This window comes from Hylaeus anthracinus, unplaced genomic scaffold (assembly GCF_026225885.1).
Source record: "Hylaeus anthracinus isolate JK02 unplaced genomic scaffold, UHH_iyHylAnth1.0_haploid 12002, whole genome shotgun sequence".
In the NCBI taxonomy this organism is placed as follows: domain Eukaryota; kingdom Metazoa; phylum Arthropoda; class Insecta; order Hymenoptera; family Colletidae; genus Hylaeus; species Hylaeus anthracinus.
Window position 1 is genome coordinate 1,541,540 of NW_026534349.1, and position 19,189 is coordinate 1,560,728.

The following is a 19,189-nucleotide window of genomic DNA, read 5'->3' on the forward strand; positions in this document are numbered from 1 at the left end:
TACTGAGATCTTGAAACGATCTTCACCTATAGGCTCTTGAAAATAGTTTGCCTCTTTACTGGCCACCTGTTCGTAGATACCTGTCATCTTGCAGGTCCTCAACCCGCAACGGAAGGGCAATCTTCGACTTCCCCCCGGCATCCGGCCAGGAAGAAGCAGCCACGAAAGCAGCCCGCAGTGGAAGGATCGAGAATCCCGGTGATAAATTTCACGCGATATCCTTGGCCGCGGCGCAAGGTCTCGTTAAACGGTAACCGGTGCCGCATATGCTTTCGTCATCGATACCATCCAGATTCGAAAGGTACTCGATTTCTCTTCTTGTGACCTTTCCTTTCACGTGGGGCAGGTCGTGCCTGGGCCAGGTGCAGCCTCGACCGAAAACACCATGACGCTCGGCCGTCTACCTGCGTAACGCTCCCGTCCCTCCTCGGTCGGTGGACGTTTACCAGGGGATCCCCACCCTGATCCCGAGGCAGTCGTCCTTTGTGAGAGGATCCTTGAGGCTCTGGTCGTGCACGACTTCGGTTCAGCGCGGTGGAAGGAAAAAGAAAGAAAGAGAAAGAAAAACGAAAAGTCGAGGAGGTCGTTGGCATCGGTGGTCGGTCATGAAACAGCCGTTCCACCCTTCTCGGGTGCCAAGGGAAACGATCCATGGGCGAAGAAGAGGCGTATATAGTTGGCTTGGGACACTTTAGAAGGAGACAGAGTTTGGAGCGGGGGAGTCTGGCCAAAAGATTGGAATCTCCACGCGCAGGTGGGTGGAAAACGTGAGTTTGAAGAGGTCCGAGTTAACGTTCGGTGGAACCTTCTTCCCATTCGAGCTGTCCCCCGTTGTCGCTTTTTTTGGCTCGTCGATGGGGGCGAGAGAGCGCTGCGTTGGGGTGTCTGATTCCATTTTAGGAGAGACTTTCCGCCTGCAGCTGCCGCGATACGTCTCGTCATATTTTAGCCCGCGCGGTGGGCGGAGGAAGTGTGCTTTTTGGCGACGAGCGCGGGAGCTGAGTGTATTTTTATATCGTGTCCGAGAGGTAGTTAACCCGTTAATTACCGGTGTCCCAGTTAGAAGACATTCGGGGAAATGTATTTTTTTCCCCCAAGCACGATTGAAATTTATTCGGATGACGCGTGTGTGCAGGAATTTTATGGCCCGAGGATCTGAATAAAGCTTAGGTAGTTTCCTTTGTTTGGGGAACGGCTTACCGCGCTACTCCGCGAATAAAGAAATGTAGGCAGCCACGGTTTATTCGATTCTTCGTGATAGAAATTAACGTTCTCAAAATATAAAAGCTATTCTTAGTTTGAAGAAATGGGAGTGGAAGATTTGTTACTTTATACTGCACGGGGTACAACGGGTTCTGTATAAAAAAAATACTTTCAAATAACTTTTTATCCAAGTCCATCGGAATTTTCATTTCTGGATTCGAATAATGCAGTCTCGAGTCCGCGTTATTCTTCTTCGTTCGAGTCATGCGACTTGCCGAGGTTCACCTGCGTGCACGGAGATTTAAATGGCTTCCACCGAGCCTCCGAAGGTCGAAGCACCGTACCTTCCACGATTTAGGGTCGATTCGGGCTACAACGGGGTCCCACGAAATTCTCCCCGGAGGCTCTCAATCGAGACAGTTGGATCGAATTCCACGACGTTTAACAAGGGTGAGAGAAAAAGCATGGGGAGTCTGCGTGAGGGCGAAGGACAGGTGTTCGGCGAGGGTGCATTCATGGTCTAACGATCGACAGCAACCGGACGCCTCTCAAACTCTCGATGCAACGTGTGGATGCTGCCTTTACAAACTACGAGGGACACCGATTTTCTAGCCTTTGTACGATTAGAAATTGAAAAATAAACATCAGTCGGATTTTCACATATCCACTTCGAATCGAATTCTTTAACTTTAAATTGATGAAATCACGAATACGTAAGTACCTGAAAAATAATTTACATGACGCTAAATCTATCACGGAAGGGGTCCAAGCGTAAAAAGAATTTTTCGAAGGGATGGCGAAATTGTGCACGGCTAGGATGGCGTATATCACTTTTACGAGATAGTTTTAAGGAGGTCCTCGTGCACGCAGTGGAACCCACTGGTTGAATTTAAAACGAATTTATCGAACGTCGGCCCCTCTGATAGAATGCTCTGATTTCGTAACGCGATAATTATTGGAAAAATGGAACATTTTGACCGGACGGTAAAAACTGATGATCCAAGTGGGATGTTCTCTTCAAGAATACTCACGGCATTCGTCCAGCAACTCAACGCAGCTAGATGGTCTTCCGAACGTTTGTCGAGGGTGTAAGAATGGTAACTGCATGCAGGATTTGAGGGAACTTTTCGGGATGGATCGTCGAGGATGATATGATACCTACGACGATAGTTTAGGTATCGATTTCTGAGGTCGAACTCGGTTAGAAAAAGGAAGCGAATAAAATACAGTTTGCTGGTCCAAGAAAGATCGAAAATTTAGACCCTAGCTCTCTATAAAAAAAATAATGAAAAATAAAGAATATCCTGTTTAAAATTCCTAAATGACAAACTCTCTATTGTTTTGTAAAGCACATCGGAAAAGATACCATTGACTTTAAAATATTATCTAGAAATACGTAATCGTTACTTAACGATACGGACTGACGTAAAGTGCAATGCACGCGTGGAAAAAAGTGTTATACGAAGAAGTGAAGAGACTTACCCGATCACGTGTGGCACGTCGATGGAGTGGGAAGAGGCCCGTTTGCGGTCACCAGCCATATCGGCGAGCCTAGCGAAATCGGTATCCTGATCAGCCAGCCGAGCGCTCTTACGTGACTCGAGCAACCTGACCTCGTCTATACGTTTGGTCAAGCTCATCGTCTGCAACAGGATGAACGTATCCGTGTGAGATCGAATGTCACACCCCAAAAATTTCAGTTTCAGCTTCCATTATAAAGTTACCCATTCAGTGCAACCTTGTGCCGTTCAAAACTGATCTGGGTCTATTTGTTACGTTTTTTAAGGGGGGAGGCTTCAAGATTTTATTTCTTATTAAAAAAGTATCGACCGAAGCCTCTCTTGAAAAATCCTTTATTTGAGGTGATCTTGTGTCTAAGAAGTAAGAACGTTACGAGACAATCTTACGATTTGTTTGCACGAGTATTATTAGATTTATCCGAGTAAGTGGTTTTCTATTTATTTTCAGTGGCACGGTAATCGTCGATATTATACCGAACCTCGTTGTTACGTGTGGCATATAAAATATCTTGAACGAGAATAAAGTACAAAAAGAGCTACGATGAACTTAAAGAAGTTCGATTTACAGTCCTCATTCCGCTATTCAAATATATGTAAGAATATATAAATACTCGATCAGCTCATAAAGTATTCGAATATTACTACTAATCTGTAATAAATAGATCACTCGAATACAAATTACTTAATCCTTTCGTGCCAGAGGCGACGGTTGTACGATCTATTAAATGTCGCCGATAAATCGCTGCGCACCTTATTCTCATTTGTCACCCGTTACTTCGATAAAATGTTGCCCATCGCTTCCAACGGGTGAAAGCGCGAAATTTTGAAAGACTCGAGAGATTCGCACTTTCCCTTGAATCGCGCCAACTTAATTGCGGTGTCAGTGATTACTTCCTCGTAATTACTCAGCCCGCGAATGGGATTCCTCCTGAGCGAGGAACGTGCCCTAGGACACGCTGCCTTCGGATTGCGTCAGCATGGAGTGCATTTGGGATTTACTCGGGTGCGCCAGTAAGTTACTCGCTGTTTCGTACCAAATTCACGCTATTATCAACGCGTTTCGAAACAATCGATTCAATAAATTCTTCTTCGCGCTTCAAAATAAATTCCAAAAAGAGATTGCCACGAAAATGATCCGTTTCTCGAAAATATGCGTTGAACAATAACTTCATATCTTATCGAGACGTACAACATTCGTTTAAACTATTTTTCGAAATCCGTTCGCCCGATCGAGTTATGTTTTTTCTAAACTTTAAATCCCGAAGATCCAGTCCCGCTCGCGCTCAGAGCAATGCCGTAAACGGGATCGCGGGCAGGATGTCGTTTAAATAATTGCCAGGCATGATTCGATTCGAGCCGCGTATGGAAATAAAAAATAGACCGCGTTATTGGCAATAACGAGAACCCGCGAGAATTACGCTCGAGTCGCGAATTCCTGCGTGGAGGCGCGGTTCGCAACAAAGTGGGGAAAACGGCCCGAACCTCTCGATACGTTGGTCCACTTTGAAATCTCAGGGTTTCGCTACACAGTTTCGTCGGGAACTGGAGCGTGCAGATTGCCAATTCTAATTGCTATGTTAAATGGTTGGGAAACGAGTTAATTGATTACCATTAAATATCGTAATAACAGGTGTCCGCGGGGCTACGAGCAAACCCTGCTCAACGGAAAACGAGATCTGTCGGAAAAATCGCGTGATTCTTTTCTTCCAGGAAACGCGCGCGGTGAAAAACCAGCGATACTGTTACACGTGATGGATACTCGCCAATGATCGTTAGGGAAGCGCCCGATCTCTTTCCGATGGATCTCTCCTCGTGCGCGATTTACTTTGAAAACCTGGCATCTAGGAAGCGTGTTCGTCGCCTTTTTTGTCCAGGGAGTATTCAGCGCAGAAATCACGTGTTAACGGTTGAAGGATTGATGAAGGGATACGGCTCTTGATCAAGAGCAGAACCACCATCACGGTAACGATGCTGTGGTGACGTACAAGGAGCATGGGAAGGTTCCTTGTTTGTTGATTTTTTCATTAAATGACTGTCGACCGATGTTCAGACTTCAGACTTTCTTTCTTTTGAAATTGATGGAATTTATAAATTAGCTAGATATCCTATGGAATTAATGAGAATAGATGCGTATGATGTGAAATTAGAATTCTTTAGACTTCTATCGAGACAGCGCATCAGTTTCCACGTAATCCCGCGATTAGCCAGCTCTTTTCCCGTTATCGAGTACAACTGTCGGTTTATCGGCGATTAAATTAGTCGAACGCTCATCAATCGAGGGCCAGACTGATAGTGAGCGAACAAGGCAATCCGACATTCGACTTCTCAATTAAAAAAACACGCCTATCTGTCGAGCTCTTTGATTCAAGAATTCAAGAGCTTGAAACTAAGACTGGAAACTAATGTCTTATTCGGAAGCCTCCTATCGAATTGAATTTGATTCGTCATTCCCAATTTTTACCCAGATAATAATTTGGTCAATAAGCGAGCTCGTAGCGTGCGCTCGACGCGTGAAAACGATTGGAACCAAGAAGGAAAACTGTTTATCCGTGGCAACGTCGTCATTATATTCGCATTATCGTTCCCTCGACCGGTAATCTGCACGTGCAAGAGTGCATCCGGCGTGCCTAACACGGCGAAGCGTCATTCGAACTCGCGGAAAAAGCGCCGAGCCCTCTAGCATGCGAACCAGCACGAGTGCATGCACGAGAGATCGAACGCGTGTTCGCTCTGTCACCGGAGAATTGGGTAAAATTAGAATCGGGATTAGGATTTTATTGTCAACGTTATTTTACGGCTACCGTGAGATATATTTTCTCCAAACAAGATAAAAAGGATATACCACGATAAACAAAAAAATCCAGAAGCCCTTTCTTGAATAACCCTTTGTTTCGAGTAATTATCTCAGTTTACTCAGCTTCGTATTTGTTGGATTTAAGGCATTTCGAAATGAGCTCCTCGCTGTCATTCCCGATGAATTTCAAACAAACCACGACGTAAATATGTCTAGCGTCACGACGCGGATATTAATTTCCTGTATTCGTGTATGCTCGATATTTATTGTGTCATTAACCGGTTGATGCACCTATCGGTACGAAATCGAATTTCCTCGATCAAGGTTAATGCTATTAATTTATGTATTTATGTATTCCCGTGGCAAGAAACGCTACGTAACAAACAGCGAAGAAAAAAAAAAAGAAAGAAGCGAGGATCAAACGCGTTAACCCTCGATCTCGCTTATCCAGCGACGTCTTTCCGACTTACGTCATTGAATAACTCTACACGAACGTTTTCATGGAAAACGTTACCGAACAGGCTGGCTAGATTATTTCACGTTTTTTGCCGATGCACGGCAAACCTAACTTCCTCGCACGACACGAACAGACAGCGAGGTTATTTCTCTTTGCACGTGGCGTTTATCGTGTTGCCTCACAATTTTCTTGACGTTAACGTTTTCTCGCGAACGCCACCGATAGGAAGAGAGCGTTGCACAACGTTTTTTGGGAACGACGGTGGATCGATTGGAGATACTTCGCTGCGAAATTGTAAACGTTGGAGGGGCACCGCGTCGAAATTTATTCGTTAATTGCGAGAATAAAGTTTTATTCGTCGTTCAGGAATGATTAATTTATACGAAGTAGTTACGAATGAATCTTCTTCTCGATGAATGTTATCGATTTGATTTGCGTGCTTGGAAACTCGAATCTAATTATCAAAATAGTTCGAATGGTGCAGTTCCTGCACGGACTACTTATTAATACCGTTACTATGTACTACATTCAAAGAGGGTGCGAGTACTCATAAAAACTCTAAAATGATGAAACTTGGATGAATGGAGCGAGCGAGCGAGCCTACTTTCGCATAATTTTCCGAAGGGAATTGTGTTTTCTTGGATAATTGGGGACGTTGCAAAAAAAAAAAGAGAAAAAAGAAAAGAGAGAATAAAGGATCGTTAAGAGGAAGAAAATAAAAGTCCCGTGTTACGTTCGAAGTCTGCCCCGCAATTAGTGAACCAAGTCACCGTCGGATTCCACGGAGGAGTTACTACACCTCGTAACAAACCAACCACTTCCGGTGCGAGAGAAAGGCTTGTTAGGTAAAATAGCATATAATTCGTAAAAATGAGGGGAACAGAAAAAAATAACTGTGCAGTGGGTTCCAAAGACGTTAAGGGGACAACACGGATATGCGATTGTCGTTGCGATACCTGCACGCAAATACTGCTGACCTTTGTAACAGTTATCGGATACAATTTGGCCACGGTGTGTGCTAGAAGATACGGAATCTCGTTCCTCCACTCTAGGAAGCACCACAATTGGGCTAAAGCACGAAGAATTTCACATCCTCGCGGCAGTTTATCAATTTATCCGTTTAATCTCGACCGAAACGGAGTCACGCTCGTCTCTAGCTCGTAAAACGCTATTCCAATTTTCATTCCCTGGGTCCTTCACCCGGGGAATGTCGCCGACGATGGTGGGGGTAGGCGAAATGGGATCGGCTCTTATATAATTTTAATCCGCCGCTGAATGCCACCGCGAACGAGATAGGAATCACGCGTCACTGAATTCGACATGTAAATACACCCATCCCTCGATTTACGCGGTACTCTTTCTACGCGAGTTACTCCTTTCCTCATAAATCATCGCGATAGTTGTGTTCACTTTTTTTGTATGCGGTTCTTTCTTCTTCCGTTATCATCAATGTTATCATCGTGCATCTATTTCTGTCATAATCTTTAGTATCAAGCTCTTTCGCGAGCATTTTTGTGAATAGAACAATTCCGGCCCGATCGCCAGGTAGCATGAATCAATCCCGAACGCGTCTACCTCCGACAACGTACCGATACGCTCGATAATTCTACTACTCGAAATAAAACGCTTCGCGTGCAAACAACGGCATCTGCGCAAACAACCAGCTACACCGACGAGGTAGCCAAACGTTTCGCAACTCGAGCCGTCTATAACAATATCGTCGTGGTAATCACGCGACTTTCCATTCTGACGTTCGATTCGTCCCGTCGATTCGAGAACACGATTCCCGAATTTGTTTAAACGCGACAATTAGAGGATCACCTAGCCAAATAATCTTATCGGGAGCACGTGGCGGCGCGAATTCAAACGGCCCGTAAAACTCGCGCCGTTTGAAGCAAAGTAAGTTGCCCCTCGTTTGATTAGATATTACCGCGTTTAAATATGCAGCACTTTTTCTTTCCTCCCAATGCCTGATGTTTCATTCATGTTAGCCGATTATTCGCGAAACGTCTGGCTGTCGTACTGTTTTTATCGCGTTGGTTAAAATCGAACGAAGCCAGATCGTTCTGTGCAGTACCCAGCGGTACATTCGTACCGGCGAGAAAAGTAAATCTTTGGAAAATAATTGCAGAAGAAAAAATCGTGTCAGTAGGACAGGAAACGCGTGGTTCGGTGATCTAGCGAAACGCGTAATGGACGTGGTCTCGTTCGTGCGTCCGATTCAGATCATTTTCTTCGCGGTTGTCGCGGACGCACCGAGGCGACTCTCGATCGCCGGATGAAACTGGTGCATTCGTGGTTGCAAATTTTATTTTAGTTCATTGAATACCCATTGGTTTCGCATGAATAATTTAGGAGCTCCGATTCCGAATATTTATTTAATAAATAACAACTCGTACAAACTCGATTAAATCGAAGAGGTTGCGTTGATCGTTCGGTTAATTTTTGAGCTACTATTTCGAGGTATCCTGCTATTGGCGGCACAATGGCCGGCCAGTGTTACAGTAAAGCAATTCAGCGTTTCATTCTTGCGACAACTATAATACAAACGTACCGTGAAGGAGAGTAGGTAGCGTGAAATGAGCCATATGCCCCACAAGAGGCAAAACTCATCGTCATCGACGGCAGAAATCGAGCAATACGCCGATTTCGATTCCGCAATCGTAGAATGCGATTCGTAGACTCCGGCGAAGATATTAAATCGGACAAAGTTAAAATCGAAAAGTTTACGAATGATTTTTTGACACTGTACACATAGACCGTGTGTAATTTTCTACCAAGAACTCGTGCAGAATTTGTTTACTTCTCCGTACGTCCAACAGTCTCGCGGATACCATCGGAAGATCGACACTGAATCGCGGTTGAAAAATATTTGTTTACGTACAACCATCGAAACGAGGAGGGGGTAGGGCGCTAAGAGGTTATTCCTTGGTAATACGACGAAGAACGAGGTCACATGCTATCGATAACAACAAAGGTGAACGAATACATTGCTTTCTCAGTTGCGCGTCTTTATTTTCCTGGGTGATTTTCTCGAAATTCCCCGGTTCGTGAGAGGCACGAGGCACACCAGAAACAGCGACCACCATTTCCCACAGCCATCCTCGATTCCGCGTTCTTGCGAAAGAGCATGGCTCGATAACAGTTGATCCCCCTCCACGTGGCGAGGAAGTTCACGCGGCGAGCAACGTGTGCTAAACCGCCAAGGCCGGCTGGTCTGATCAAACATGAGGAAGACTAGGCTACGCATAATGGGACTGATTGGTCGATCTACGATTAAAATTCAAACGGTTCGTCGATATTAGATAGGGATCCATTCGTATCATTTGGAAGGGGATAGATTCTTGTGCAACGGTTAAGTTTTGACTACTTGGCTGTACGATATGGGAATTTCTTTTATGTTTGAGACTTTGGCGAGGCTGTCTTCATGTTTTGTTTCAGAGAATGGTGCACAGACAGTTCAATTTTATTTATACGTACAGATGTATAGATGTAGGCGAAAAGATGAGACCTAAGAGGAAGTAGGCCACTGTCTATATTGTCTGAAGGAACCACCACCTGAATTCTCCATCTCTCGGTCTTACATCCTCGTTCCCACCACCGGTACCAATTGCCACCACTTCCAAAAATTCCTGTGTCTTGCCTCATGAATCATGAATGAACACGCACGCAAAGTTTCGAATCGGTACCTCCGACAGTTTCCTAAAAAAAAAAAATCTGAAACACCAGCTTTTGGGCTCCGGACTCCTTCGGGAAATCCATAAGCATTATGGCTGCGGGGGGTTCCCTTTAGCACCGGAGATGAATTAAAAATGTCTACCGTTGGACGTAGGCGTCTGCGAGTTTTGCGAGCGCCCACGAGCCTCGCTATCGGAAGTCGATAAGACCCAGCCGAGTCTTTTTTTCCAGTTGAACTCTCTCACCTTCGCAGCGCGGCTTAAAGGCCACGAGGAGGAAGGAAGACCGTTCAAAGGTCACCAGTCTGCGCTCGCAGGGTCGCGAGTATGATTAAGGGCACAAGTGGAAACAGAAGCGGGACGGAGGCGGTTGGGGGAAGCCGGGAAAGCCATGTAGAAGGAAATCCGTGGAAAACGAGGGAGGAGGGGCAAGTCGAACGAGGAGGAAGTACGGTCGAGGTCGCCGTGCTCACCAACCACGTGCGTTGCAGTCGGGCGCACTTTCACCGGCAGCTTTCAAATTTCTTCCCTCCGTTCAGGAATTTTCCCCTCGATCGACGTGTTACCTGCTTGTCCACGCGACCATAGATCCTACCCCATCGCCACTTCCTGTTTCGCTCGACCCTTTAGCTCGACCTTTGGAATATGGCGTGGTCCACACTGGTCGCACGAGGGTTTCTATTCGAGGCTTCGCAGCAAAGCATTTAAATGGTAAACCATTCGAATAGTAAAGCACTCGAATACCAAAACACTCAAATAGTAAATCATCCGAATAATCACGCCCGACTGCTCCAATAACCAAGTGCGTCAACACTATACGAATTAATTTGCCCGCTGCTTGAACCACGAGACTCTTCGAATGCCTAAATAAAAATTCAACAAGTAACCCTTCCCTATCGTGACTCCACCAGTGACTATCAGTCTCGGAAGTGTCGTCGACCTCGCTGTTCCCAAACACCAAGCTTGTGCGTCCAAGATCGTCTCCTACCGCGTACGTACGCGGACGCGTCGATCGGTTGTTGTGGGTTTGAAAACACGATTGCGTAACAATTGTTAGATAACGAAGCACGAAACTCGTGGCTCGTGACGTCGCGCGACCACGCGATTCGACGAAAGGAATTAATTGAAGATGGAATGGCCGTCGACGGAGGTGGAGCCGCGCGACGAGATTCTGGAATTTACGCTTCGATCGCGATCCATATTTATATAAATATTGGCTTGGATTCGGAAACGTGTTTATTTGTGACTACTGTACTCGGGGCGTTATTTCCGATAAAAATGAAAAGTAATAAATTTCATAGAACCGTAAACTTCGATCGTCCCACTAATTACAAACGATATTGCATACACTCGAATTACTTATTGATCTACCGAAGGTACAAATAAGTAACTCGTTAAAAGAGTTGATTGGTTTAAGAGGAGATTGCTAATTGCAAAGTTTCCAAGGTTATCTTCATTTTATCGAGGGGAAGTACATCCGTTTATGAATTCCAAGACGAATCCGACGAGCTGCACTTCTAATGAGGTATCGTAACGAACGAAGGCTTTAAATTTCCACAATGTTCAACGCAGAGCAGTGGCTCTCACGAACGTTACACTTTCAACTACTCTGGATGGACCTACGGAAGAGAATCTAACCAAAGACCTTCACGATGATCCTCTAATCGTTATACCAAAATTTTGTCCTCTGTCGCCAACTGGTTTCCGCGACCTAATACAGCTAATGGAAGAGAAATCGCTCGTTTTTCTATACATCAGAAATCGGAGTAACGGTGCGACGATCGAAACGAAACGTCGAACGTTCGCCAGAGGAGCTATACTTTCGTTGAACGACGACGATACAACGGGGGACAGCGTGCTCGCGGCGGTGGGAGGTTGCGAAACACCACCAACACCAGGTGAAAGTGCATTTGCTTCATTTCACAAGGTACTCTCGTATCGCGGACGCCGAATTGCTTGGCGAGGAGTTTCGCCGCTTCGGAGCGTGTTGCAACGCCAGAACCGTGTTTCGTTAGCCAACGAAATTTACTTGTGCAACGGAAATCCAATCGGACGAATTCGGAGCACTGTTCTCCGAAGCGAATTTGGATGAGTTAAGCGAGGTTAAATTCTTTTTTAAGATATATATCTGGTCACAAAAATTCTTAAACCTATCATTACCCTTGAATCCATTGGAGTGTGAATAAGTAAACTCGACGTTCAGTTACTAATCTGAATATAAATTAAACTCCGACCGAACAATGTTTTCCTCCATTTCATTCATCATTCGAACAACGATTGATAACAGATGAAAGTATATTTTTCATTCGGTGCAAGTTTTTATTCGAAAGAATTCTCGCAGCGGCCCGAGAATACGCGCTGTCTAAATTCATACCATCTTCCGGAACAACGGTAGCATAACCTGTCCAGGTGCGAGCGATTCAATTAACACGGGAGAAAGAAAGCGCGACGACCGCCACGCGTGACGTGCATATCACTGCAGCGCGTAAAAGGCTGGTCCTCGAATGTTTCGAAATCCGCAAGGTTGCACGCGTCACACGCATACCGAGACCACGAAATTCGAGATCGATTTCGTTTTTCGTACCGGGCAGCTGCGCGCGACGAACATGACAATTTCACGAATCATACCTGCCGGTTTAGGACTACTCTGGGAATCTAGCGGATGGAGGTTACAACCTCGAGTGGTTTCGAGGACGAGACGGGTCTAGGTATAACCTAGATTGGCATAAACAAATCGTGGAATATTTAAGCTGATGGCTGAGAGTGCTGTACAAAGTTGAACCAATGGTTCTCGAACTTTCTTCGAGGATTCAGCTTCTTCTCGCTCACCGATACGAAGAATGCCCAGCGGACGATTCGCAGTCTGCTTAGCGCGAATCTCGTCGCCTCGAATACTTATTCCGCGGTACGTCAATGATCCCACGCGTTCGCGCCGCGTCATCAATGTATGTATTCCCGCGGCGCGTAGGCGACCTCGTGTTTTCCTTCGGCTGAGTTGGCCGCCGTGCGGTCTTTGGAAATAATTATCGGTCTAAACGATAAAAGCGACCGGCGCGAATTCGCGGGGGCAGCTACGCCCGCGTCATCGTTGTCTTCTGCAACAGCCGCGACTGTTGCTCATAATCGCGCATAGTTTGAACACCTGCGCGAACAACCGCACAATCGCGAAAGGTCAACTCGGAATTAGTGTACACCTGTTCTCTCCGCGGCCGTATGCGGTGGAGGATACGTTAACGAACACGGGTGAGCCTCTTTCGTAATTGATTTCGCGGAGAACGTGACAAAGGAGAGGATTTCGACAGTAGGGTTGTATTGTTTCGGGGTGGGTCACTTTTATGGAAAAGAAACTGATGGAAGGTACATTAAGGTAGATTTAAAGGACGTTAACCGAATTGTTTCGACGGCAATGGAGATTCTTTCGCGTGTGAACTTTGAGATGTAATATTCTGAATTTTTCCGGAATCAATTAACATTCCGTTGAAATTACGTAATTTTATTTAGTCTACCCAACTCGATAGGAAGGCGATACTACTGTACTTTCTCCTGGTTAGGTCCTCTTCAGGAATATAAAATAATTACTCTGAGTGAGGTATTTAATCGCCACGGTCACCTGATTTAAACACCGTAACGAATAATGCCAACCAACATTCCGCTGGAAACTATTCCAAAGTTGCATAGATCTGTTCCAAGAGAGATAGAAACCGTATTAATCCACGAATGGTTGCTGCATTCCCCGCCCTTTTTTGTTTCAGCTATTTCTGAGAGACGGCAGGACTTTGTTATTTATGTTTTCTGGTAATCTTCTGACAGGGAAAACCTACCCAGCAGCATGTCTGAACTTGCTTCGAGTGGTTGTGTTATTGGCTAGCACACTTAAACTCTGCTTTTACTTATTCTCGTCGTTGGAATATACAGTTCTTCGAGTGTAACATTAAAGGAACTATTCGAGTTAATAGCGACTCTGTATTAATGAAACATCATAGCATGAAACATCATGTTTCAAGGACTGCAGAAAGTTTTTGTTGGCCAGGAACCACCATCTTTCAAATCGTTTTGAATACAGCCCTCTGCGAGACTATCCAACTACTCGCCGCACTGTTTCGACAAGTGCTTGTTCAATAAATGTCCGTATTGGCCTGTATTGATGGAGCTTCCTCTAAGCCCACGTTAAACTAGCTCTCTCGTGACTCACTTTCGCTAAAAGCAAGTCTTGGAAAAGTATGCCCCTGTAGCAGGCACTTACCGTCCAACAAGTCGTCACTGATTGAAACCCTGATCGAACTGCTCGCAATGAAGGCCGTATCGGCTGGCCTTTGTTTATTTTTACGCTCCAGGAAGCTGCCTTTGCGGCATTACACAGGTGTTCGAATCGTTTCGTCCACCCTCTGTTTGTGCACGAACTTCTATTGCTGCACCCTTTCTCGGAGACAAGCTGAACCTGGCTTAGACAGCTCGAGTGCCATTCCCTGATTCGGACAATCGTCGCGTATAAACCGTGAATACCAGCGAGAAACTGGCAACGCTCGCCGTGACCCCGATCGAAGAATGCGCCGAGATTCGGTCCGCGTAACGGGACACGTAAAATTCACTCGTGGCCACCTAATGCTGGCGTGTCTCGCGTATTCGAGGACAGAGAAAAATAACGTGGTTACCACCTTTGAGAGAATTCTCTTTGTTTCTAGTTAACGAAGAGACGGAGATACATTACCATCGATGGAACGAAATTCTGACGAAAGGTTCGAAAGAGGTGCGGACCTCTTGGCTCGGGTGTCCTTGCTTGTACGAGCAGCGTTGGAAAGACAGAAGCTCGACATTCACGATAATCTCGTTAACCACGTGTCGCTCAATGTCGAGCTTAACCCTGAGATGGCTAACCTTCGCCTTTTTTCAGGGATCGCGATTAGCATAACGATTGGGTGCACTCTTTGTTTATTGGTGGGAGAGAGCTTTGGCGCTTTTCGTCCCACTTTAAGTCGCGTTGGGTGAGCCACGTTGGTGTAGTTTGTTGAGCAAGCGATAATTCGTACTTTTAGTTGACATTCCTGTGCATGAGTGAAGCTTTTCCTCGACCATCTCGTGTTTTATTTAACACGTTAGCTATGGCCAAAATAGGAGATAAATATAAAAATTCTCCTTCTACTGTTACATTTAGAATATTTTCTCAAAAGGATCCACAGGTAGTTGGCTGAGATCGCTAATGAAGTCATCGACGAATTTACCTTGTTCCTTTATCAAAGAGTAAAGTGGCTTGGCGAACGCGATCTAGGTATTCCTGTAGATGCCCGAGTGCCACAACAGGGGTATCATCGAGCACCATTAAAGGTTGTTATTGTCGTGCTGGTGGTGATTGGTGCATCGGAGGTGTGTATTAAAAATAAGTAGGGCCCCAAGACGCTACCCTGGGGCAACCCAGAGCTGATTTCATCGTATCCGGAGACTACGGTGTTGTACTTCAGTTAAAAGTACGTGCTACCTCTCCCAAAGGCAGGATTTTATTACGAGATAAGGCCCGGTTAGTAAATTCTTGAGTTTGTATGAAAGCCAGACCTCATCAAAGCCTTGACTGATGTCGAGGAACGTCGAGCAGTGTTTCTCATGTTTCAATGTTATTTCTGCTTGATTTATAGTTCTATAAAATGCCTTCTTCGTTGGTGTTCACTTTAATCTTTGGTTACACACTTTCCAGAGCGTATCCTCTACAAATCTTCGATTCTATCCTTTCCCGCATAGCCAACAATCGTAAATAAAATAGTCTAAGAGGTTGTAGAGCGAATAAAATGCTCGCTTCCGGACGAAACGTATCTATCGTCAAAGGAATCTATCGACTCATCCTTGGAAAGCGAAAAACGCTCTCCGGGGCTTGTCCAACTCGTGCAACAAGTTCATCCCGAATGACCAGTGCAGTCTTTCCCAAGATCCGGGTGCGCTGCTGATCATTTATCTCCTGACGTCAATTCTCGAAAGGAGCCAACTCGTGGAAGTTCCGACGAAAGGTTGGAAAAGGTTCGTTCGGACTGACGTCAGCCGTAATGACTTCAATTCCTTAAATTACAACTCTGGGTCCAGCCAACGCGAGTCCCAACGATTGGTCGATTTCTCTTACAATCAGTGAAACACCGTACGCGGCTATTTGAATCAGTAGAGTTAACCTCGCTGAAGGAAGCCGTGAACCGTACTCCGAGTTTCTTGTACGATTTTTCGTTGAACGCGAGGAAGGATGCCTGGAGTAAGTTTAAAAAGTGGCGAGGGAGCAATGGCTCGTGGAAGAGCGAAATGAATCAGGTGGAAGGAGCAAACTGGATTGTAACTTGGGTATATCCTGTACTGCGGCTCTCTGGATAATCAATTTTACACAACTGTTTCTTGCATCATTCCTACGTCATCTAATCATACAACGTCAAAGCACCGTGTCATTCTAATATCCCTCTAGCGCTGATTCATACACCGACCTAACTTTTATACTGATTTGTAATTCTCATAATTTAACATTTTTATAGAGTTACGCATATCTGGAGGTGTTGGTAATTAAACGTTTGATTGTTCAAGCGAGATGAAGCACAAGTTCTAGTAACTAATTCGTGTTCGATTACTCGAATACCTGTTCCACTGCTCGCCGTGGAGAACAGGAACTCGCTCGATGCGCACAAATAACCGAGGGCTTTCCTCGTGTGACGCAATGCTTATTTTTCTAATGGCTGACGAGATAACTCATCGTAGTAATCGCACCTATGAAGCGAGAAATATCTATCCATAGATCTACGAATACTCTACCAAGGGAAGCCACGGATAATGACTCGAGTTTTTAATCAATTTTACAGAGGAACACGTTCGAAGCGAAAGAGGAAGAAGAAGGTTTTTAACGACCAAAGAATAAATGCTTCGACTGTATTATAAAGCAACAGAGTCACTAGTTTGCTCCATTCTTGAGTTGATTCGTTTCAGTCCGATTGGAGACATTCTCCCAGGTGCTCAGAGAGCAAGCGCTGAAATTTCCAGGTGCGAGCCTTGCCCTTTTCGTACAGTCCTCCGACGTTTCACCGATATAGCCATCCAGTGAGTCAACAAACCCCTGATGAAGCCAACTCGACGGAACAAACTTCCAAATAGGGCACGACTTACACCCGGAACTCTCAGACGGTATCCATGGAAATCGTTTCTCTCCACTTCGATGAATGACATGTTACCGCCTTCTAAACGAGGAAACACGGGAAACGCGTCGCGTGAACTTGCATTAAAATCGTTCGTCGAGCGTTTAGTTCCTTCGAGAGCTCGTCGAGCTATAAATTACTGCTGCGGTTAATTAATTCGAGCCAAAAGATTCGAGATGGATCTTTGTCATTGCTTTCGCGAAAGAATGGTGATTCAGTTCATCCTTCGAACGCGCTCGTACCTTGCTTCCAATGACAGCTCCTTTTTCACGAGATAACGCACGCTTCTTTTGGTATTATACGTACACTTTGTATCGCATTCCGTTCACCGTTTTATATCGACGAGCCTCGACACTGGGTTAAAAAAAAAAAAAAAAAAAATATACGCGCCCTTGGTGTACAGAGAGCGCTATAAAAAGCACGCCATTGTAATAATACACGGAACTTCGATTTGAAGTTGATCGGGAGCGATAAAAAAAGATAAGTTTAATTTCCCTTGAAAATTAACGCGAGCTTCTCGATGCTCTGTTGACCGTGGAATATGGGGGAAGATAAACTGGTTACATACACTTCCCACTTATCGCTGTCGTATCGCTTAGAGCAAGATATTAGGGGAAAAAATGAAGAATTAATTATTACATGACCAAGAACATTCGCACGTTGGCTATCTCGCTTAAGTCTTACGTCCTGAGATAAGGTGTGTAATAAAAGCGGCTACTCGAACGTCTTTGAACCTTTCGCAAGCTATGAAAGGGAACGTGGGGCGGGAATCTCTCGGTGTAACGACTTCAGCGGCGTTAATATCGAGGAATTCCCGCCTCACGTGTAATAAAAGGGGTTTTAGAACAAAAATTACTTGCATCTTGTACCAGGAAAGTAGTTCTAGGTCATCAGCTATTAAGTATGAACTGGAACAACAGACTAAAACCAGTTGCAATGAAACGATCTGCACTCGGGATCACAAGACGCGTCGCTGGTACGTCGACGGCCGTCGACTTCCGCAAACTAACCGAACAAATGCAAAATACTTGGTGAGAGATGGTCCTCATCTTGGATCAGAAAACAGGCTGCTGCGTCAAAGGCAACATTCATAGACCTAAAGACGCAGTATCATAGCCGGCGCCTGCCAGGCCGCGAGGATGCGCGAGATTAAAAATAAATACTAAAGAAATTGAAAAGTCAATAATCGTTACTATTTGAATAAATTAGTCGTAAAGAAAGAGGGTAGTTCGTGTTATTAGAGTGTTAATTAAGGAAATGATACGCATAAACCGAAGAAATATAATTGGCGAATAATTGATCCGCGCGTTGAACACGGTGCTCTCGGTGGTTATCTAAAGAGGACACGGAATCGCGCTCATCTGCTTTATATCTCTGTTGGCGCGCTCGAAGTCGAGGATTTCTTTGTTCCGCGGATCTATTCCCAATCCCCGTCATCGGCCTTATTGGCTGGCTGCCGATACTAGTGGCGCAACTGCGTAATCGCGTTTCCACGTGCAGGCTGCACCTGAACGTGAGTAACGAGCGTCTGCTAGGGGTACCGTGCATGTAGGAATCTACGAACGTCCCTCCAACCGCGGGAAAGGACACAAAGCCTGGCCGGAGGAGCATGACCGAGCCTGGTGCTGGCGTCGACGTTGCATCAGGGATTTCTACCGAGACACGATCTTTCACGGTGATCGCTTAGCTGCGGTATCCCGCAAGCTAGGATCCCGGCTACCGCAGAACTGCCGAAACGGTTGCAACAACCGTGAAAGTTCCGACTGCGGCTCGATCGTTCGATTTGTTCCCCGACCAGGTGTTCCGAGGGAGAATTGTTTCTTTAAACGGTAAATTCGTAGCGCGACATTTTCGATACAGCCGCGGACACTACAGTATCCTGTGCTACAATGAAAGTCGTTATACCGAGAGAGGTCGTTGATTTTCGAAGAATCAAATCCACCGACCACGATGGTCTACGTTTTGTGACTTGAAAGCGGGATTACACGCGGGATTACCGCGGCGTGTTTTTGCTAACGATTGATGAAACGTTAATGTCCCAGAATAGTATGATCGAAGTAGTTCAGTAAGGTTATTTCGGAAAGGCGACCCACCGAATGCCAGGGACGATATTAAAATAGCGTGAACCGAAGTGACCGATATACGAACGAAGAAGATGCGTCTTCCGAAATATACTACATCGAAAATTCTACGATCTACGTGCTGGGAGAACCATTGGTCCCGACTCGATAACTTCGTTACTGATCGTTTTGCGGTCGCGCGGCCGTGGAAAGTTACGCGCTCAGAAAACCTTCCGTCGAAAATCTCGAATTAATTCGGGCCGCCTGGCGCAAAATAAGGAAAATATTTTCGCGCGTTAGCTGAAATACCGTTCCAGCGAACCGCTTTCC

General features: G+C 45.4%; 1 protein-coding gene across 1 annotated transcript in view; it reads right to left on the minus strand.

Annotated features, from left to right (window-relative positions):
- LOC128891956 (zinc finger protein 395) overlaps nt 1-19,189 on the minus strand; it is an 80,576-nt gene that overhangs the window by 41,949 nt on the left and 19,438 nt on the right. Inside the window, exon 2 of the mRNA XM_054151955.1 lies at nt 2,686-2,846. Coding sequence (XP_054007930.1) covers nt 2,686-2,846 — 161 coding nt within the window. The remainder of the gene's footprint in view (nt 1-2,685; nt 2,847-19,189) is intronic.